The sequence below is a fragment of the Setaria viridis genome, chromosome 2 (assembly GCF_005286985.2).
Source record: "Setaria viridis chromosome 2, Setaria_viridis_v4.0, whole genome shotgun sequence".
NCBI classification, from domain to species: domain Eukaryota; kingdom Viridiplantae; phylum Streptophyta; class Magnoliopsida; order Poales; family Poaceae; genus Setaria; species Setaria viridis.
In genome coordinates this window covers 37893124-37915464 of record NC_048264.2, presented here as the reverse complement: position 1 = coordinate 37915464, position 22341 = coordinate 37893124, and the positions used below count along the sequence as shown (strand labels likewise).

At 47.9% G+C, this 22341-nt stretch overlaps 2 protein-coding genes and 1 pseudogene across 4 annotated transcripts; 2 read left to right on the top strand and 1 right to left on the bottom strand.

Annotated features, from left to right (window-relative positions):
• The first annotated feature begins 169 nt into the window (after positions 1 to 169).
• LOC117842167 (helicase-like transcription factor CHR28) lies at positions 170 to 15932 on the top strand. Of its 3 annotated transcripts, none has more exons than XM_034722535.2 (12): positions 173 to 307; positions 400 to 493; positions 2539 to 3333; positions 3443 to 3594; positions 10462 to 10533; positions 10622 to 10696; positions 10785 to 11763; positions 12334 to 12464; positions 12790 to 13011; positions 13749 to 14249; positions 14359 to 14568; positions 15272 to 15932. In XM_034722535.2, the coding sequence occupies exons 3-12, from the start codon at positions 2652 to 2654 to the stop codon at positions 15374 to 15376; spliced, it is 3129 nt and encodes a 1042-aa protein (XP_034578426.1). In that variant the 5' UTR covers positions 173 to 307; positions 400 to 493; positions 2539 to 2651; the 3' UTR covers positions 15377 to 15932. The 3 variants fall into 3 exon arrangements, with proteins under 3 accessions (XP_034578425.1, XP_034578426.1, XP_034578424.1); XM_034722533.2 differs by having other exon boundaries at positions 3422 to 3594; XM_034722534.2 differs by lacking the exon at positions 400 to 493 and having other exon boundaries at positions 170 to 307; positions 3422 to 3594.
• Positions 4085 to 10455, top strand: LOC140221762 (uncharacterized; annotated as a pseudogene).
• Positions 15933 to 19553: 3621 nt separating the features above from the next.
• On the bottom strand, positions 19554 to 20518 carry LOC140222007 (uncharacterized). The gene has a single exon (XM_072291976.1). It carries the CDS (start codon positions 20402 to 20404, stop codon positions 19631 to 19633), a length of 774 nt encoding a protein of 257 aa, XP_072148077.1. The 5' UTR covers positions 20405 to 20518; the 3' UTR covers positions 19554 to 19630.
• Positions 20519 to 22341: the final 1823 nt, after the last annotated feature.

The following is a 22341-nucleotide window of genomic DNA, read 5'->3' as shown; positions in this document are numbered from 1 at the left end:
CCTCCACGCGATAAACCCCGCCGACCGCCGGCGAGCCCCCACGGCGTCGCGGTGCGGCCAGGATTTCGTCGAGCCCACGCCGTCGGCCGCCGACGAGGCCCGAAGCTGCCGAACCCCGACGCTCCGCGCACCCGGCCTCCACGCGACAAGCCCCGCAGGCCGCCGACGAACCCCCACGGCGGCGCAGCCAGGGTTTCCTCGAGCGAGCCCACGCCGTCGGCCGCCGACGAGCTCCGAAGCCGCCGAACCCGGACGCTCCCAACCTCCGGCCGTCGTTTCCTCCATCCGCAGCTGTCTGTACACCGAGGTAAATGCACGCCCCGAGCCCTACCTCGAGCGAGTCGACCCCTCCCCCTCTTTGCTGTATGGATCTGATGGATTCTGTGGTGGTCGTCACAGGCTGCCTCCGCTGCCCACTACCTCCTCCCATGTCCCATCCAAGCACAGTAGGCGGACGACCCCCATCTCCTGCCTCGTAGGCACTAGAACGCAGGTAGCTTCTGCAGCCGCTTGCCATTCTCCCTCTCCCCCTTCCCGCTGATTAATCCCCTTCTTCTCTCCCTTGCACACGCACATGCGTTTATTTTGCTTCCACATAGCCCCAAACTTTCTTCTTGCCATATGATTTCCTTTGATTTAGTGTCGAACTTCGATTTCCACTCGTGAAATTTTATTAAAGTCTGCACACTGCACTGAGTAGTACTGACAATATCTGCTCTAACATAACTGGCCATTATGTGTTCTAACTTCTAAGATCTATCGCTCTAAGAAACAATTATGAAATTCAAGGGACATGTAAATCATACACCCACGCACCATTATCTGGTGAAACCATCAAATGGGGCAAGTTTGCCTTTTCGCACATACACGTTAGGGCAACTGTCATTTCGGCTAATGCGGCATGCACTCAGAGGAATCCTACGCCAAAATTGGATTGGATTAAATAGGTGGCCCATTCAACAACCAGGAGGAACCACCCACAAACGCGGAACCAGATCAATTCTTGCAGTGGGAGACCCCTGCATGACCGGGCATGTGAGGCACAGTGGCACACTCCAAACCTGCATAAATTTTCCGCCTCACCACAGCACGTGGGGCAGATCCCACAAACGCGGAACCAGATCAATTCTTGCAGTGGGAGAGCCCTGCACGACGGGGCATGTGAGGCACAGTGGCACACTCCAAACCTGCATAAATTTTCCACCTCACCGCAGCACGTGGGGCACAGGGGCTCAAATGATTTGGATCCCAGTTCTTTTTTTTTTTGTAAAACATACTTCATCCATGACTTAATCATCTACCAGTAAGTCCTATGGTGGCAAGCAATGCTGATCTTGCGCGGCACGCGGAGGAAGGAGAGCATAACCGAATCAAGCCGCAAATTGGGTGAATCCACTGGACTGGGTGTTAGGATATGACGGGCGGAGGATGCCAACAGCGGCACCCCTTCCCCACTCTGCCGCATGAGGAGAAGATGGTGGCGCACCTTCCCCACTCCGCTGTGAGAGGAGGAGATGCGATCGGAGGGTGACGATGGTGGCTGTAGTAGCACTAGGTTTCTTGCGGGTTCTTGCATTTGGTGCTCCTGTCCACTGGGTTTGACAGCGTAATATTGGCCCGCAATAAACTTGCAGCTGGGACGCATCGGCCAGAAAAGCTGATTTTGCGTGGCGGCTAAGTGGGCTTGTTTAAGAACCTACCCCGCCTGCAACCTGAGTATCTATTCACACTACTCTATGGTTTCTATCTTTTACAGTAGCGGTACGTGTGCAGGCTGCCATATGTTTTCCCAAAAAAAAATGGGATTCAAATCAACTGAGGTCCTCTGTGCTGTGGCGGTTCAGGGAAATTTTTGTGGATTCAGGGCGTGCCTCACATGCCTGATTGGTTGACCTTGTGCTGAGTTCATGACTCATTAGCGAGAAATGACAGATGCCCCATTGCCCCTTCTGTTGGTTTCACCAGATGATGGATTGATGGTGTGTGGCCATATGATTTACAAGTGTAGTTCATCTGTCCTGTAGACTTAAATTCAGTTGCAAATAAACTTTAGTCAATGCAAAAAATCATCTCAGATAAGAACCAAGGGCATAATGCATAAGTTTTATAGTAGGAACCAAACTGTCACGAGAGTTTGCACGAAAGCAAAGTTCATAATCAAAATGTCTTTTTGGGTAAAACATTATCAGATTCTTGAATCACATCTAGAAACTGAAAGAGGACGATCCCCAAAGGAAGTGGTTACTCGTTGTTCCGAGCTGCCACTCATGCTATTCCTTAGTGGGCGTTGATTGGGCAAGCACATTTTGCTAAACTTAGTCTGCATTAGCATAGCCTTCTAGAATGACGTAGAGTGTTGAGGTGAGCGCCATCCTTAAAACTGTAGGTTAATTTTGGTGATTGAGTCTTCCTAATTTTCAGAAAGAAAACCTTTTCTTCCTTATTATCATGGATAAAGCTTGCATGCTGTTATTTCTTTTTTATTCTGTGAAAACTTGTTATTTACTCAGCTCTAAAAAAAATATGATCTGCTTACAGGTTGATGATCATAGTGAAGAGCCTCTTTTAGCATGCCAATCATCCGCAAAACTCAGGAAGTGGTGCTGAATATGTCAAGTTAGAAATCAAACCATCTGTTCAGGCAGGTTAACATGTTAAGAACAAGAAATCCTGAGAACACTTATACTGCGCACATGCTAGCTGGCAATATGAACGGTGACAATATTATTGACTTGATTTCGGATAGTGATGAAGATTCTGACCAGCAGCCAGCTTCTACAAGAACAAGATTTGGTCAAAATGGTGAAGGGCGTCCAATCAGTTTTGAGGATGAGGATTGGCAGAGGAGCGCTCCTGCCCCGTCTTCTTCAAGGCATATCCACAATAATAATGGGCAATACAGGACTCTGCCACCATCCTTTACAAATGGTAGACCTACAGAGAGTGCTCGTTATACATTTGGTTCAGGGGACATGATCCATCCGCATCCAAGTTCTTATACGGCTGTACGCCATGATTCTGCAAGGGGCCTTTCTGCTTCGAACAGAGTTGACAGTGTAGGGGTAAAGCACGACAGTTCTACAGTAGCTGCAAATGACAATAACAAGAGGGTTCTTCCATCTTTTTCTAATGGGAACACATCAAAATCTGTGCATCCAGATGTTGCTAGTACGACACGCAAGCTCCCACCACTTTTTACCGATAGAAACTCACAAAGTTTGGGTGAAAACAGAATGGGAACAAACACGACCAATGGAAATGAGCATCCTTCATCTTCAAGGATGGCAATAGGAAGCTTTAATGCGATTAGTACCCAGAAAGAGAATGATGATGGTACATACAGCTAGCCTCAAATTATTCTACTTAATGGCTCTGTAGTAAGATTAATGTTTATCCTCATTTAATATTGAGTTATTGACAGATGATGTTATTGTTTATGGAGGTCCTAGCTCACATAGGGTACTTCCTTCATCATTTGGTGTCAACAATTCTAATAACAGTGAACTTAACGGCTTTGGTGCACAAGGTCGCCTGAATCCAGAAAATAGGTTTTTAGATTCTGATGAGAGAGCAGTATATCAAGAAGCCCTGCAGGTATAGCATCTTTGGTCCATTGATTTGTAAATGCTGCTTGCTTCCTGCCCAGATAATAGCTGCTCCAGTACCAGTGTCTATACAATTGAATTATAAATATCTTCCTTTTTCGAATTGTATTGCTGGTGTTAGATATGTATGTGCTATGTGCGTGTATGGGCCTGGTGTGTATCACGCCAAGGCCCAGGCTGGCTCCCTGCCGTGCCTAGATAGATTAGGATAGGCAGGATATCCTTTGATTGGTTATGATTCTATAAACCTCTCCCAAGTGCTGCCTATATATTTGTACATCTTGTATACCCTAATCAATCTATTATTCCACGCAATCTCTATTGCTCTCATGGTATCACGAGTCCGGATCTCTCCCATTCTTGCTTCCGCAACCTAGCGCGCCGCCGCCGGTGCTGCTCCCTACGCGATCTCTTCGCGCCCAACCCAGCACGCCCTAGCCGATGCTGCTAACCCCGCGCGCGTACTTCATGCTGCACCCATGGCCGGCACCGTGCCACCCGCCCCCGCCGAGACATCCGCCGCCAACGCCAAGCGCGACGGCGCGGAGGCCGAGGTCGCCAAACGCGCTGAAGAAGAGCACGAGGCGCGAAATCTGCGCGTGTCGCTGCCCTCGCCCGCGCCGTCAAGGCTGAGGAAGAGGCCGCCGCCGCTGCGTAGGAGCGCGATGTTGTTGTTGCTTGCCTCCGTGATGCCCTGGCGCGCGCCGCCGAGGAGCGCAAGGGCGCCCTGCCCGACTCTGAGGAGGAGGCCGTCGCCGCCGACACCTCTGCCATCTCTGATCAGGCGCCCAACGACGCCCATCAAGCCATGCTCTTGCACGAAGCTGCTGCTGTCTTTAATCTGCACGCCCAAGCCGTTGCTGTGCAGAATATCCGGAGTCTCATCCTCGTCGTCCTCGACATCACGACATCACTTCCGGCAACTACACACAGTGGCGCGAGCAGTTCCTCCTCACCGTCGGCAAGTACTCCCTGCAGGACCATGTGCTTCGCGACGTGCTTGCTCTGGCCTGTCCAGATTGTGGGCACATGGACTGCGTCGTCCGGTCTTGGCTCTACGGCACCATCGCCAATGACCTGGTCGACGTCGTCATGGAGCGTGGTGAGTGCGGCGCCACCGCCCGTGCCACCTGGCTTGCCATCGAGACCCAGTTTCTCGGCAACCGGGAGACACGGGACCTCTACCTCGACGCCTAGTTCCACAACTTCGTCCAAGGTGATCTGTCCATCACGGATTATTGCAGGCGCTTCAAGGGCATGGCTGATGCCCTCGGTGATCTTGGCGAGCAGGTCTCCGACCGCACCCTCATCCTCAACATCATCCGTGGGCTCAACGAGAAGTTTGCCGCCGTCGGCCACGATATTAGCTGCAGCCGGCCTCTCCGCACCTTCCTGGAGGCTCGCGATGACTTGCTCCTTGAGGAGCTCACGATGGCGAATCCTACTTTGACTCCGTCTACGGCGCTCCTTACCGGCACCAGCCCCGGGCTCTCCTCCTCATCCTCGTGTGCCCTTGGCTCCTCCCACCAATCTGCTAGTCGGACCAGCAACAACTCTAGGGGCGGCAAGGGAGGGAACTCCGAGTCCTCCAGCAGCACCTCCTCCAAGCAGAAGCGGGGCAAGCGTAGTGGCCAGCCGCGCCAGGGCGGCGGTGGCAAGGCCCCTGCCGGCCACAACCCCAACGCCTAGGCTCTTGCTCCAGGTGCGGCACAGGAGGCCGGCGATCTCTTGCCCTCCTTCTGGAACCCGTGGATGGGTACAATCCAGATGTACCCGGGTCCACGGCAGCAGCCCACCGCCCCCCTCTAGCCCGCCGCGCCTCCTCAGCAAGCTCTTTTGGCGCAGTAGCAGGCCTTCCTCGCTCAGCAGCAGGCCCTGTACGCCCAGCAGCAGGCGCACCAGCACGGCCTGCAGGCGTCGCTCATGGGCCAGTAGGCGCCATAGGTTCCTCTAGGTTTCTACAACCCCATGACGGGCTTGCCTTCCTCCTAGGATCAACAGTCCCTGGCCTCGGCATTTAGCACCATGACGTTCAACCAGCCGCAGGCGAACGACTGGTTTCTCGACTCAGTGCCACCTCACACATGACTTAGATGCTGGTACTCTTTCATATTCATCTTACCCGCAATATCCTTTTCCTTCATCCATTGTTGTCGATGACGCCTCCTTGCTTCCCGTCACGGCTACTAGCGCAGCACACCTTCCTGGTCCACTATCTCTTAATAACATTCTAGTTTCACCTAAGCTTATTAAGAATCTTATTTCTGTTCGCCAGTTTACCTCAGATAACAATTGTTCTGTTGAATTTGATCCCGCTGGCTGTTCTGTGAAGGATCTGAGGATGATCGTCAGGTGCAATAGCTTTGGGCTGCTGTACCCCTTGCGCCTCCCTACTGCTCACGCCCTCGCCACCATCTCCACCCCGTCGGTGTGGCATCGTCGTCTTGGTCATCCTAGTCATGAAGTTGTCCAAAGTCGCTTCTGCAGTTCCTTTTTGTAAAAAGAACTCAGTCCTATTTGTCATGTGTGCCAGTTAGGGCGTCATACTCGTCTCCCTTTTCAGTCATCAACGTCTCGAGCGTCTAGCAATTTTGATCTCATACACTGTGATTTGTGAACGTCTCCTGTTCTTAGTGTCTCTGGATACAAATACCATTTGCTCGTTCTTGATGACTGCTCCCGTTACTTGTGAACGTTTCCCATACACCTAAAATTCGACACGTTTGCGACTTTGACTAACTTTTTCTCCTATGTGCGTACTCAATTTGGCGCCACTATGAAGGCTGTTCAGTGCGACAATGGCCGCGAGTTTGACAACTCTAGTACCCGCACTTTCTTCCTCACTCACGGCGTCCACATGCGCATGTCCTGCCCATACACCTCGTCCCAGAACGGCCGAGCCGAGCGCATGATTCGGAGCGTCAACAATGTTGTTCGCTCTCTCCTGTTCCAAGCTAGTACGTCCCCTTAATGGGTTGAGTCGCTGCATACTGCCACACATCTGCTTAACATCTTGCCCACCAAAACACTTGGCTCCTCCACGCCACACATGCTTTGTTTGGCACCCAGCCTTCCTATGATCACCTTCGTGTTTTTGGTTGCACATGTTATCCTAATCTTTCCGCTACTACAGCCCACAAACTTGCTCCTTGTTCCACTTTGTGCGTCTTCCTTGGCTATTCTGCTCATAAAGGTTACCGCTGTCTTGATCTCTCCTCCAATCGAGTCATCATCTCTCGGCATGTGGTCTTCGACGAGACTTCGTTTCCCTTTTCCCAGCAGCCATTGCCACCCACTTCTGAGGAGTTTGAGTTCTTATTGGAGCCTACTAATGTGGTGCCAGCACCTATTGGTGCAGTACCTCTTCTGTCACCTGCAAGTTCACCCTAGGCGCGCCTGCACTGCCACGTGCGGCTGTTCCTTCGCCCGGCGCCCCCGCACTGCCACGTGCAGCGGCTTCTTATTCGGTGGCCTCCACTCCACCGCTGGGCGCTGCCCTGCAGCCGCTCGGTGTCAACACCGGCTGCACTCTCCAGCTCCCAGCCGGCCTTGACGATGCCCTCACCGGCACACCTCCTGTCATCTCTCCCGGTCTCGCTGTGCCTGGCCTCGCCGGCCCTTGGCACCCTGCCCGGCATTCTTTCGGCTATTGCTGCAGGAAACACGTCTTCAGCCTCGGCTGGCCACTGCCCCTCCAGCGGCGCTGTTGGCAGCCCTACTGCCCTTGCCGGCATTGTTGACCAGCGAGGGTGGCCCGTCGGCTCCGGCTGGCCTCTCCAGGTCTACTCCCGCCGGCCTGTCCATGCTCCGATCTGAATGTCACCCCGAGGCCCGCAGGCTCTTGCTCCGGCTCCCCTCCCTTGTGGTGCTCTTCCCGTGCGTCTTGTGACAAATTAGCATGTCATTACCACGCGCGGGAAGCTGGGATTTCGTTTGCCGGCGCTGTTTCACTCCACCCCGTTGTCGCCGCTTACTCGCACCTACTGGAGCGGCCTTGCTGATCCTAATTGGCGCCGGGCTATGCAGGAGGAATTTGATGCGCTCTTGGCCAACAATATGTGGGATCTCATTCCCCGTCCTACTCGAGCCAATGTTGTGACCGGCAAATGGGTCTTTAAGAACAAGTTCAAGGCAGATGGTTCTCTGGAACGCTACAAGGCGCGTTGGGTGCTGCGAGGGTTTACCCAGCGCCCAGGGATTGACTTCTCTGAGACTTTCAGTCCAGTTGTGAAGCCCGCCACTGTCCGCACAGTGCTCTCCTTGGCTCTCTCTCACAGCTGGCTGATTCATTAGTTGGATGTGAAGAATGCCTTTCTTTGTTAGAGACAGTTTATTGTGCTCAGCCTGCTGGTTTTGAGGATCCTGCTCGCCCTGATCATGTGTGTCAATCAATCTCTTTATGGACTTAAGTAGGCACCCTGAGCTTGGTACAGCCGTTTCGCCACACACTTGTTGCAGCTTGGTTTTGTGGAGGCGAAGACTGACACTTCTCTCTTTGTGTATCATCGCGGTGACGACACTGTCTATCTCCTCCTTTATGTGGATGACATAGTTCTCACGGCGTCTTCGACACCTCTGCTTCGCCGCACTACTGATGCCTTGCAGCGGGAATTCTCCATGAAGGATCTTGGTGAGCTTCATCATTTTCTAGGTATGCATGTGCAGCGCTCTAGTGATGGTCTTCTGTTGTCCCAGCGCCAGTTTATGCTGGAAATTCTGGATCGTGCTGGTATGACCAATTGGAAGCCTTGTTCCACCTCGGTTGATACTAATCCGAAGATGTCTGCTGCTGAAGGTGCTCCACTTGTCAATGGCACTGATTTTCGGAGTCTTGCTGGTTCTTCACAGTACCTCACCTTCACACGTCCAGACATTGCCTAGCTGTTCAGCAGGTTTGCCTCCATATGCATGACCTGCGAGAACCGCATCTTGCTGCTTTGAAGCGCATTCTTCGGTATGTCCGTGGAACTCTTAACCTGGGCTTGCTTCTGCGACCATTGACTCAGTCTGATCTGATTGTTTATTCCGATGCTGATTGGGCTGGCTGCCCGAACACTCGCAAATCCACTTCACGCTATGCCGTGTTTTTGGGTGACAATTTGATCTCCTGGTCCTCCAAGCGTCAGAATGCAGTCTCTCGCTCGAGTGCCGAGGTTGAGTATCAGGCGGTTGCCAATGCCATTGCCGAGGTTTCTTGGTTGCGCCAACTTATTGTTGAGCTGCATGTTCCTCTGCATCGCACCGTCCTGGTTTATTGTGATAACATTAGCACTATCTACATGTCTTCGAACCCCCGTTCAGCATCAGCGCACCAAACATGTGGAGATTGACCTACACTTTGTTCGTGAGCGCATTGCCACCGGAAATGTCTGTGTTCTTCATGTTCCGACGAGCTCTCAGTACGCCAACATCTTCACCAAAGGCCTGCCTTCTTCGGTGTTCACGGAGTTCAGGTCCAGTCTGAACGTTCAAGCTGCCGACGATCAGACTGCGGGGGCGTGTTAGAAATGTATGTGCTATGTGCGTGTATGGGCCTGGTGTGTATCACGCCAAGGCCGAGGGCGGCTCCCTGCCGTGCCTAGATAGATTAGGATAGGTAGGATATCCCTTGATTGGTTATGATTCTATAAATCTCTCCCAAAGGATGCCCTATTTGTACATCTTGTATACCCTAATCAATCTATTATTCCACGCAATCTCTATTGCTCTCATCTATTATTCCACGCAATCTCTATTGCGCTCAGCTGGCAATTTTTGTACAATACAACTATCAATACTCTCTACACTTTGTGATTGACATGACTTGACTTGATAAATCAGTGGGTGATAGGCACTACTTGTTATTCGTCTACTAGGTATTTTCCCTCTTCACTTAAAAGGATACTCTATAAATAGTTTCTACTGGATATAGACAGAAAGAATCACATATAGTTACCTTGTGCTTACAAGTACCAGTGTTGTTTAAAGCACTTCTTTCAAATAATCAAAATGGATTTTCAAACCTTATGAATTTGAATATACACGCAAATACTTATCTGTCATTTTTTATTGGCTATTTGTTATGTTGTGGCATCAGTAAAATGCTTTAAATTCTTTGAATGTTTACTTCTTTGAACAGAAAGAGGAGTTGTGAAAAATCTAGCATGTTTTTTAGCAGATCAGACTACTGCTTAACAAATTTTATTGTCTAATGGTTGATCCTTTCCTATTTTCTTTTATGTGACTTTGCCATATTTTCTGCTATTGGAAATGGAACAATATCTCCTGTTACAACACTGTTTAGAGAAATATGACTAAACACCAAAAATATATGGAAGTGATTTTACCAAACAAGATTGCTATTTGTGATAAGCAATGCAAATGCCTGAAAGTTTGTACATGCAATGTGTCTATCTTCTGAGGTTCTCATTTTGCTCCTCAAATTATTTTCTGATTCGTACTTTAACAAAAAACAAGTTCGACCTCCACCTTTTCACCAGTTCTTTGATAGAAAAGAATAATTGGAATTGGTGGCATTATACTTTAACCAATGAAGTCAGATTCTGTAAAGCTGATGGTACATATTACTTATTTTAATCAGAATTGTTTTATAAACATCATAGCCGTTATGATTGGCATTTAAAAATCTAGTTTGAAGTATTCCATCACATTCAGTAAATACAAGTGCCCAATTTAACTGTTGAAGAAGGCATGCATATTTTTTACCTTTCGTAATTAAGAAATTTTGTTTACGTAATTCTTGCTCAAATCATGGTATGTTTTCCCAGTAGGAATTATACCCTTAAGTAAAGCTGCTTTGGCTAGCAGTTTGACTCTACTTTGTGAATGACATTGCTTTTCAAAATATATTATGCAGCATATTAGTCGGGAAAAAAGGGAAGATGATCTGCCTGAGGGAGTGCTAACAGTATCTCTTCTTAAGCATCAGGTATATGAATCTTGTCAAACTTTCTATTATTTGCCACTTTCATATATTCTGGATATCATGTTCCTTACACATCTTTATTGCTTGAAAGAAAATGGCATTAGCTTGGATGGTTTCAAAGGAGAATAGCTCACATTGTGCTGGTGGGATTCTTGCAGATGACCAGGTTGTTTCTGATTTCCAAAGTTGTTCCGAAGAAATTTATTCCTTAGCGTATTTTCTATTCTAACAGGAAAACAGTTGTCATGTAACAGGGCCTTGGGAAGACTGTGTCTACAATTGCTCTTATACAAAAGGAGAGGAATCATCAGTCTAAGTTCATGTCTGTTGATTCAGATCGCTTGAAATCTGAAGCACTAAATCTTGATGAAGATGATGAAGGGGAACAAACTGTGAACAACGAACCCAAGAATGACCAAGGGGCTAGTTCATCGTCAACAGCTGCTGGCACTAGCAGTGTTGAGCCATGTGTGAGTCAACCAAATAATGTTCCGGATAAAATGGCCGCAAGCAAAACTGAACGCAAAAGGAAAGCTAAAGCATGCACATCATCCGTATCCACCACGCGGTCCATGACAAGGCCAACTGCAGGTACTCTTGTAGTATGCCCTGCTAGCGTTCTTAAGCAGTGGGCTAATGAATTGACAGACAAGGTTAGTGAAAGTGCTAAATTATCTGTTTTAGTCTACCATGGTGGTTTGAGGACCAAAGATCCAAGTGAGCTGGCAAAATATGATGTGGTTGTGACCACATATACAATTGTGGCCAATGAAGTACCTAAACAGATCGCTGATGATGACGGAGATCAAAAGAACAGTGAAGAACCTTCAGCTAGCAATAAAAGAAAACCACCATCAAATGCAAACAGCAAGTCTAAGAAGAAGAAGAAGAAACTTAGGGACTCAGACTTTGACCTTGACAGTGGCCCAATTGCAAGGGTACGGTGGTTTAGGGTTGTGCTTGATGAAGCTCAGACAATAAAAAACTACCGAACTATAGTGGCTAGAGCCTGTTGTGGGCTAAGAGCAAAAAGGAGATGGTGCTTATCAGGAACACCTATACAAAATGCAATTGATGAACTGTTCAGCTATTTCCGTTTCTTGAAATATGATCCATATTCCACATTTAACTCATTTTGCACAATGATAAAGCACCCAATTGCCAGAGATCCAGTTCTTGGGTATAAGAAACTTCAAGCTGTGTTGAGGGTAGTTCTCCTGCGCCGTACAAAAGGTGATAAATGTATTTTTACTGCATGTACCTATCTTCAGCTCTATTTTTAAGCTATGTATATTAATTTAGTTTATATCACTGCACTTAGATGCTATTTTTTACTGCTGCTCATAGCATTGTTTATTGCTACGGAACATGTGAAGAGGTTTATTGAAATTTGTTTCTGCATGTGGTTACATGTGTCTTCGGTAACATTCTGTTTCAGCATGTTTTTCCAGATAATTTTGTTTAGAATACGAGCATTGGAAAACCAAAAACACTAAAACTACGCCTTTAAGCTCCTTAACTGAGGTGAAGAGAGCAGAAAGCTATCCTGTTTCTTGTTCTTTAAGTATTATAGAACTGTGTTATCTTTCCTTGCTATTTTATTGGGCACCGTTGCCTTTTCTCTAGCCGACCCCAACTTTCTTGGAACTGAAAGGCATTGTCATCGTCATCTTTTCTTCTCTACTCATCTGTGTTCATTTGTTATGTAATAACTCCTTTTTGTTGAGTGCATGTGGACTTGGTTATATCTTCCATTTGGTTAAAATCTCTATTGATGATTGGATGATATCTTTTTTCATATAGAAACTCTGATTAATGGAGTACCAATCATAAACTTACCTCCAAAGACGATTAATATGAATAAAGTAGATTTCTCACATGAGGAGCGGTCTTTCTATTTGATGCTGGAAGAACGTTCTCGGCAACAGTTCAAGGTTGGTTAAATCCTCGAATTCGACTTCCTTTGTCTTCTTGTTTTCTGGATTTAGTGCTGCTACTTCCTCTCAAATCCTGTTGGTTATTCCTTGTCCTATGGTTCACACATGTTCCACATTTATTTGAGTTACCATATGAATTCATGCTTCCTTTATACTTAATCCTACTTATTCCATCTGTTAATGTAGATATAAAGATGTAAAGTGTAGTAGTTTTGAGGTGGATTTTATTTTGGTTAGTAGTTAAATATTTGCATCTCATTTTGGTGATTGGGAATATTGAAAGCAAATGTCTAGATACTGATGTACTGCCTGCCCATTTCAGGCATTCGCTGCGGCTGGGACACTCAAACAAAACTATGCAAACATACTTTTAATGTTGTTACGGCTTCGGCAAGCCTGTGATCATCCTCTTCTTGTGAAGGGTAATCAGTCAGAATATGGAGGTGATGGTTCTATAGAAATGGCAAAGAAACTTCCTAAGGAAGTGGTGATAGATTTGCTTGCAAAAGTTGAAGTGGGATCTGCGCTTTGTACCTTATGCAGTGTAAGCAAACTGATCTCTCACCACTTTATGGATGTTCACCTGTTTTGGGTGTAATCATACAAATTTTGTGTACTACTGAATGAGTCTGGTCCCCAAATATAGTTTCTCTACATTAGCTCCACCTAATTTTGGATATGTATACTTGTTTACTTTTAAAGTTTTAAAAGAGATTCAAATATCCAATTGTGCAAAATAAGTTCATATATGCTTTCGCAAAAGAGGCTTATCTGTCATCCTATTTTTACAGTGCACATATGAGCATACTTTTGCATAAATATTTGTAGCTTTACATTTTAAACATGATGTATGCTCATAATTTTGTTGAGAGAATTGCACAGTTGAACTTGGGTCTACACCTACATATAAAATCTTAGAACTGCATTTCAAGTGAAGCCACCTTTTTAATGAATGTAATCCATCCTAACCTCAACTAATGGTTCGCTTTAAAAGTATGCATCATTGGACATGAATCAATAACATGACGAGCACCTGAACTGGCTAAAACACACATACGCTGGACTGTACTCAAAATTTGGTGTCCAGGTCTAACATTACCTAGGATGATGGGGCCGGGTAGCACACATTTAGTCAAGATCTTTCTCGTTTTCTGTGTACGCGTGCTATTGCAACCACCGGTTTTGTTCAAGTTTTCATTTTTTTAAAAAAAAAACTATGTTGCACTTGAAGGTCCTTTTATCTCATTTTTAATGCCTGCAACCAAATTATGTTTTTTGCAGGACACACCTGAGGACGCTGTTGTGACGATTTGTGGTCATGTTTTCTGCTATCAATGTATACATGAACGGATAACGACTGATGAGAATATGTGTCCTGCCCCTAATTGCAGTAAAACATTAAGTCTTGAATCATTATTTTCATCAGGTGCACTAAGGATTTGCATCTCTAGCAAATCTAGTTCTGCAGGAGCAAGTTCATCAGCAGATAACGAGTCACCTGCAATCAGTCAAAGCAGCTACATCTCCTCCAAGATACAAGCAGCCATTGATATACTAAATAATATCATCATCAGAGATGCCCTTACTGAAAGTGATACTATGGAATCAAATCGAAGTCGAGTAGCCCCAGTGAAAGCCATTGTCTTCTCTCAGTGGACTGGCATGTTGGATTTGCTGGAGCTTTCACTGAATACCAATCTTATACAGTATAGGAGACTAGATGGAACCATGTCTCTCAACTCAAGAGATAAAGCAGTGAAGGATTTTAACACTGACCCAGAGGTAGTTCTGTTCTGTTTGTTTCTTTCATGCCTTATTTCTTTTACATTTGCTGACATTCAGTCAATATCTGTACTGAGAAGGACCCCATTTTTTTCCCTCTTTTCTCCAGGTCAGGGTTATGATTATGTCACTGAAAGCAGGTAATCTTGGTCTCAACATGGTTGCTGCTTGCCACGTAATTCTCCTTGATCTCTGGTGGAACCCTTATGCTGAGGACCAGGCAGTGGATAGAGCACATAGAATTGGGCAGACTCGTCCTGTTACTGTATCACGCTTGACTGTCAAAGATACAGTGGAAGATCGTATTTTAGCTCTGCAGGTAATTATTCTGAAAGTTTGCTGAGATGGATTTTTAATTACTTATGGGTCATGCACCTAACTATTGTTGTTATTATAGTTTTGTTTAGAGTATGAGAATTATGTAATAGAATCAGATGCTATTTAATCATGCAAATACTCCCTCCGTCCATGAGTGTAAGCACTTTCGGACATCGACATTGTCACTGATATAAGAAATTATTTAATATATAGTTGTTTTCACAATGAATCTACTAACATCATTTCTATGTTGTCATTTTTATGATTTTTTTTGCTATTGATGATAGTCAGCAAAAATGTTTGACTTATGACAAATCTTATTGTTTAGTTGGTTGTCCAATCCGATTTGTGAGAAAATTATTTGATGGGTGCTCGAATCATGTCTAGCTTGTCGCGTTGCATTGTGATGGCTAAGAAATGAAACATGATAGTGAATGAAACCAATTGCTTTATTCCTCTTTGGAGAACTCTAAATAGCTGAGAACGGTGCAAGGAGAAAACCAAGCGACTGTGCTCAGGTTTACCATGGCACTTTCTGCTTACCCTTAGAACTGAACAGCTATATTCTACTTAGCAATTCTGGGCTATTATATTTCTACCAGTTCTGATTAAGTCATCATATCATGGAACCAACTTTGGTACCAGATATTACTTTACTTGTAGAGTTTACTACCATTTTGCTTATCCATGTTCCCATTCAACAGGAGGAAAAGAGAGCTATGGTCAGCTCTGCTTTCGGCGAAGACAAATCAGGTGGCCACGCGACTCGGCTCACTGTGGAAGACCTTCGGTTCCTATTTAAGATATGATTTGGAGGGACCCCTCTGATGTCTCTGGTGAGAGACTGACAGACGGCATTCTGTACCCTGTAATCTTAATCTGGCAAAAGCGACGCTTGTATCACTGTTGTGAATATGTTGGAGCTGAGGCACCGTGGCCTGTGGGTCCATATCTCCTCCCCTGCCCCCCTGCCACAGCTCCGGTTTTGCCGTGCTCACTGCTCAGATTGCTAGATGTGCAATTTTGAGCCAGATAACCTTTGTAATATAACCAGGCTTGTAGGAGAACCATGCTAAACGATGTGCTATTCTTTTGTATAGGAGAGTTCTGCTATGCTGCCTCTTTCTCCCGGTGACCTAGTCTGGAGACCAGCCCGGTGTATATATTCACCTATAGTGTTGCTAACTCCTATGCTGTTTTAACTCGGAGAATGTGTGTTGTACTGCAGCTACACCCAACTGGCAGTGAGAGGTCCTTTTGTACAGTAAAATTTGTTCCACCTGCCATTTTGCCGTGTATGTATTTCCATAACTGTTGAGTGCCGAAACGAGCAGTGTGCAGAAGGAATGGACGATTCATATCGCATTGGCGTGTCTGGTGCTAGATCATTCTCCTGGGATGCTGTAGTGATGTCACGAACTGCTGAACTATATTTTTGTTGTTTGCATGCTTGAGAAACCAATATCGTTAGTTCGTTACCAAACAGATTAGCTTTTTTTTTTGGCGAAATTACCAAACAGATTATGCGCTGCAGGGTTTATGATCCGTAAAGAAGTTTGATGTCTGCTTGGCTTTTTAATTTTGTTTCTGATAACACCACGCGCTGCTTCACTGTTGCAGTTCATTAGCGCTCTCAGCTTCTCGTTGATGTCCTCGTTATGCTTCACTGACGCGCCGTTATCTCTTATCTGCATCAACTGGGCTCAGTTGTTGAATTCTTTGGCAGGGAAATGGTACGCCGAAGCCGAAGGTGACTTCCCTGGAACATCATGTGGGTGGCTCGATTACCGTTAATCTAGCCATTGCCGCAGGCAGCCTGCGTGTCCGATCATGTCGCTTTGTATAATCAACGCACCGCTCTCGGAGCGGCGGAGCCCTCCAGCTCACTGCTGGTGATGGCCGTGCGGGTAGCCGCGCCGCCGCGGGGGGGCTATCTGCGGAGCCTCCCTGCGGGGCGGTGGCGACCCCGGTGGCCCAGCGGCGTGGAGTATTCGTTGGTGGGCCCAACCCGAAGGTTGGTGGCCTGGAGCCCTGGACGCCTGCCTAGTCGGCGGTTCGTTGACCCAGGTCCTTCTTCGGTTGGCCTCGACGGCTCGACGACCTCTGTATAATACTACTGTACTTTTGAGCTTTCTTTAGCTGGCATGTTCGCTTCATTTACCATGTTCTGCCAAATGTTTAGCTTGGGAAAATTTTAGAGAAAATTCCTTATTTGACACTAGAAGATCACTAAATTCATTAAAAAAATTTCCGTCCTTACACCGAGTTCTATCTTTTATTCGACATTTTCATCACTTTTATCACATAAGTTGAACAAAATAATCATCAAATCATCTCCAAAATTTATGAAACTTTTTTTGATAATAGAACAAATGAAGATGAGTCCATTTTGCTTAAACACTTACATGTACCTTTGTCATTTTCAAATTAAAATTCATCGAATTTTACTACTTTTGAAGCATATTTGAATTTTTAGGGTGCCAAAACACTTTCCAAAAGTTATGGAAAAATAACTAATATTCCTTACATGAGATGTAGGCACTAATGAAATTATTTTCTATCATAAGTTACATAAAGAATTACAAGGTTTTTTAAAATTTTCCCAAATTTACGGTTCTTCATGATTCTCCACATAAGTTTTGCTAGGAAATAATTTAATGAGTTCCCACATCCAATGTGAGAAATATTAGTTATTTTCTTATAATTCTTAAAAGTGTTTTTGGTGCCATGAAAATTTAGAGAACTTATAAAGGTAGCCTAAGTTGGTGAATTTTAATTTTAAAACCGTAAAGGTATATGTGTTCTTTTAATAAATATGGGTTCATATTCATTTGTTGATCACTACAAAAAGTTTCATAATTTTTGGAGGTGATTTGTAGATCATTTCACATAACTTAACTAACATAAGTGATGGAAATGTTAAATAAGGAATTAAGTCAGAAGTTGGTGTCATATTAGGAAGGAAAGACTTTTCAGTGTCAAAAAGGAATGAACTCAACTTCCAGTGTGAAATAAGGAATTTCCTCAAAATTTTATTAGAGCTGGAACACCAATGATAGGCAATCCTTAAAAAGCTGGATGTCAATCATCAGACATTTACAGTACAGATCACAATGTCGCAAGACTACACCAATGACCAAACATCACAAACTAACGCAGTCCAGGAGGCAGACTCTGCTTCTGATGAGGTTCCTAAACAGTTGCTGGGCAGGCGGACGATATCCTCGACGTACTCTTGCAGGTCGCCGAGGTCCTGGAGCAGCGCGGGCAGGTCCTTCGCCGACGGCGGCGAGGTCGAGGGCGTCGACGCGCGGGACCTGAGCCTCTGCAGCTCCTGCTCGGCTTTGAGGACGCAAGAACACCTTCACGTTTCTGATAACCGGCAACGCGAACTAACATGTGCTAGTTGCAGATGACAGGGTCCGTGTGGACACCGTGGATCTAGCAGGTACTGTCTCGTGCAAGTTGCAGCCTGTCTTTTGCCATTGGTATAGCTAACCATTCCCATCATCATCAGTTCATCATCATCGCTGTGACAATTATCATGTCCAAATAATTTGTGGTTCATCATGCGCGCACTAGATGCGCAACGACCGTGTTCTGTGTTCATCGATCATGTATAGTTGTATTGGATGTATACAAGAGCATCATGTGGGTGGCTAGATTACTGTGTAAAACTAGTCATCGCCAAGACAGCCTGCATGTTCGATCATGTCGCTTTGTTTAACCAAACCTTTTTGGAGGATTGTTTGTTTAATCGTCAAAGCACGAGAACAATCAGAGCCCTGCCGCGGCGTGGACAATCTGGCCCCCCGTCTCAGCACACCTTGGCAACGAGCGAGCCCGTGGTGGATATAATGGGCTCTTGTATGCTGCCCGTGCCGCGCAGGCGCAGCAGCCCCGGCGGCCCGGCTTACGCAGCACGCGCGCTTGGCTCGTGGCTGTGGCCGGCCGGCTGGCCTCCGACCGCCGTGCCATCTCCCGTCGGTTGTCTGCTCAGAGGCGGCGCCCTACGGGCTACGGCTCGTTCGCACAGGGTGCCTTCTGCTTGCTCGCGTTCAGGCCCGCGCAGGCTGGAGGGGTGCCGCACAGGTGAAGCGTGCTGTTACTGCTACCGTGCTCATCCGCCGGGCATACTCAACCAAAAGGGATTTGCATGTGCCTGTGCTCTTCCAGGGTGTGCTGCATTGCATGCGCGTGTTGACCACTTGCAACCGCAAAGCAACTTGCTCGACAATGTGTCTCAACGAGCGACCAGGGGAGGGGGCAGGTTCGTAAGACGCCGCGTGACATGTTGGGAGTTTCGATCTAGCGTAACCTGCAACTAGTAAGCGCTAAGAATTTTTTTTTAGAAAAAGGAGGAGATGCTAGCGCAACATCATCGTCTTATAGGTTCTCCCACAACTGAAGTGAAATCTATCGAATACTACTAGATTTGTCAATTTCCATCCTTATCAGCGTGCTTGGTTCGAGGATTTACTCCGTCCGGCATGATCTCATCCCATGTGCGTGGAGGATCGGATGGTTCCTGCTTTTTTTAGGGAGGGATGAACCGGCTTTTTTAAGGTTTTCTTTATTTGTTGTCATTGTGTTTGGATACGAGGTGCTAAACTTTAACAGTGTCACATCGGATATTCGGATGCTAATTAGGAGGATTAAACATGAGCTAATTATAAAACTAATTGCAGAACCTTATGCTAATTCGCGAGACGAATCTATTAAGCCTAATTAATCCATCATTAGCAAATGGTTATTGTAGCACCGCATTATCAAATCATGAACTAATTACGCTTAATAGATTCGTCTCGCGAATTATACTCCATCTGTGCAATTAGTTTTGTAATTAGCCTATGTTTAATACTTCTAATTAGTATCCAAACATTCGATGTGACAGGTGTTAAACCAAGCAGAGATCGATGCGCTGTCTGATCCAGTGTTGATTCAACAGATGAAAATGTACTAGCTTATGCTCAGAGTGGGGGAAAAATTAAGGTGGCCTCGGAGAAGACATTCCTGACAGTGTGATCCAAAATGGCAAAATCTATTCGCATTTGGCGATGTGTTTACAGTGTAAGCACATTGAGCAGGGCTACTCTGCTCTGAACTATCTGCCTGAACAGATGCTCCAGCCCGCTCTCCACGGCCTCGACATTGTCCTCTAGCTCCTGCAACGTCTCCTGAGCGCTCATCGCCCCATCCTCACCGTCCAAATCTCTACACACGACACGAGACAGTTCACCGCCCAGCAGCCTCGACACGGCGCACCACCTGCTCCTCCTCGTGTCCACGGCCCGCGCGGACAGCGACGCCATGGCGCGCTGCAGCACGGCCACGGTCACCGCCACCGCCTCCGACAGCACCTTCACCGCGGCCGGCGCCTCGGCGTCCGCCGGCGCGCGCTTGCTCATGAACTTCTTCGCGCCGGCGGCCTGCTTGCCGGCCTTCGCCAGGCAGCGGACGTAGCCCCGCACGGCGGACCTGGCGAGCGCGGCGTCCCCTCTCCGGAGCGCGCGCCGCGCCGCGCGCGCGTGCTGCTTCGCGGACGCGGCGGCGTCCCGGGCACGCTCGCACAGGTCCAGCACCGCCACGGACGCGTCCAGCGCCGCCTCCACGGCGCCCCTCCACCGCGCGCTCGACAGCGCGTCGCGGCCGCCGGGGAGCCCCACGAGCTCCTCGATGCGGCCGTACGCGTCGCCGAGCCGCCCCACGAGCGCCGCCGGCGATGGCGCTGACGCCGCCGCGCCGGACCGGAGCCGCTGGAGCTCGTCCTCGAGCTCCTGCACCAGGGCGTGCGGTCTCACGGGCAGACTGGTCGAACGCAGCTGCTGGCACGCCATTGATCCTCTCTCTTAACCGTAAACACGGCACCGTACGACGTGTTCGACCGTGTCGCGCTTGGCTTCCTTGTCCGAGGTTTCGGCGGGCCTTGGCGTCGCGGCGGGTTATATCCGTGGTGCAGTGCAGGGGCTGAGGGGCTGGCATGGCGGGGGGTGGCAGGGTGTCGTGGGGTTGGGGAGGCCGGTGCGTCGTGCTCGGCGAGCGGTGTCGGAGCGGTCGGGCGGCAAGATGCGGGCCGCGGGGCACGGGAGGCCGTCAGGTGGGTGGGCCGGCGGGGGGCCTTGTCCGCTTGCTTGCTCGGCCTCGTGGCCTCGTGCAGGCGTTGGCGCCAGCAGGCTTTGCGTGTGGTGTTGGAGCTGTCTCCGTGCAGCGCAGGCATGAGGCATCGTCAAATTCAGGTAGAACGGCTCCGACTGCTTGGTATGGTAATGGTAGTAGCATTTGAACTTGAAGCACTTACGTATCTAAAGAAATCGTGATAGGAAAAGAGTGAAAAGAGTCGAATCTGGGTTGGCTACCCATCGATACTAACAGGACTGCTACATAGCAGTTGCAGGCAATGCACATTTCTTCCTATTTCCGTAGTTAATCTGCACCTTTGTTGTGTCATTGCAAGCAATGTGCATGTCTGAGCTTCATCCCATAAACCATTTAAAGGCACATCTAGTTAGATTATTTTTTATTACCAGAATTGAAAGTTGGCTTTCTCAAGTTTGAGTGATAGCTGCCATTTTTTTCTTCACAAAACTCAAAGTTGAGCAACCATCCTTTTTACTTTTTAGAATTCCTACGAAATGAATTTAATGTTGAGCTGACAATTTTAGGATCTTGATAAAGTTATCCTAAAGTTTGGTCACATGCACGTTTTCACTGAAGTGCCGTCACAACCACTGTACTGTACAACGACACGCGTCACTTGGCGCTTTATAGTCGTAGTGCTCCACGAGCATTTGACGACAAAGGGGATAAAAAACACTAATGCTGTCTACGGCTTTGACAGTAATCTCGAAGACAGTTAGTCAGTTACACACCTGCACCAAACAGGTAACGGGGGGCTTGGACCGTAGTAGAAAGAAACGCAGGTTTGCCGGCCCCCATGGTCATGGACCATGGTGGAACAAGAACAAAGCAGGGGCGCGCGCATCGTCTCCACTATGTTCGGCGTGCTCCGGGCAGGACTCGGTAGTCCGCGGCCCGGCGATACGCCAACACCCAAACCACCGAGTCGCCGACCACCCCCCCTGGTCGGCGGATGAAGACGCCCCGGCCGACCGGGCCGGCACCGCCAGCCACGGGCGGCGCACGTCCGAGAGCGCGAGCTGGAAAACCACCGCGGACCCGAGCCGCGCGAGAGCGCAGCGTCGTCGATCTGGTCTGCCTCCTCAACGTGTCGCGCCGCTGTTGCGGCCATGTGATGTGACTGGCCGAGGTCGAGAGGAGGGGGGGGGGGGGGGGGTGCAGGGACGTGCATGCGGCATGCCACACGGAGACTGCTGGAGTCACGGCGTGACGGCCTGACGGGCGTATGCATGTGTATACAGCAAAGAGACCCCCTGCGGACTGCGGTGATCACGATCGAGCTCGCTGCTCATTTGCGCTACATGACATTCACAGGCTGGCGCACGTTCGCATCTCAGCAGATGCTCTCGCAACCTTTTGCATGGAAGAATTTTGATGGCGCAGGTAACATGTGTTGATGACGTCACGGGCGGAACGGCTCGGAGAGCCGAATAGAGTAGCGGGAGTTCCATCATAGTACTGCTACGACCGGTCGACTAGGACCTTCCTTGGCAAGAAAAACGAGAAAAAACAAAAGGGGAGGTAGAACCGAAAAGGAATAGCGTTTGGGCTTCGTTCATGGGCTGTAAAATGCATGGCCCAAGCTAGATAAATAGGCAGCAATGACGGGCGCTACGAGCAGGAGGAGGAGCCCACG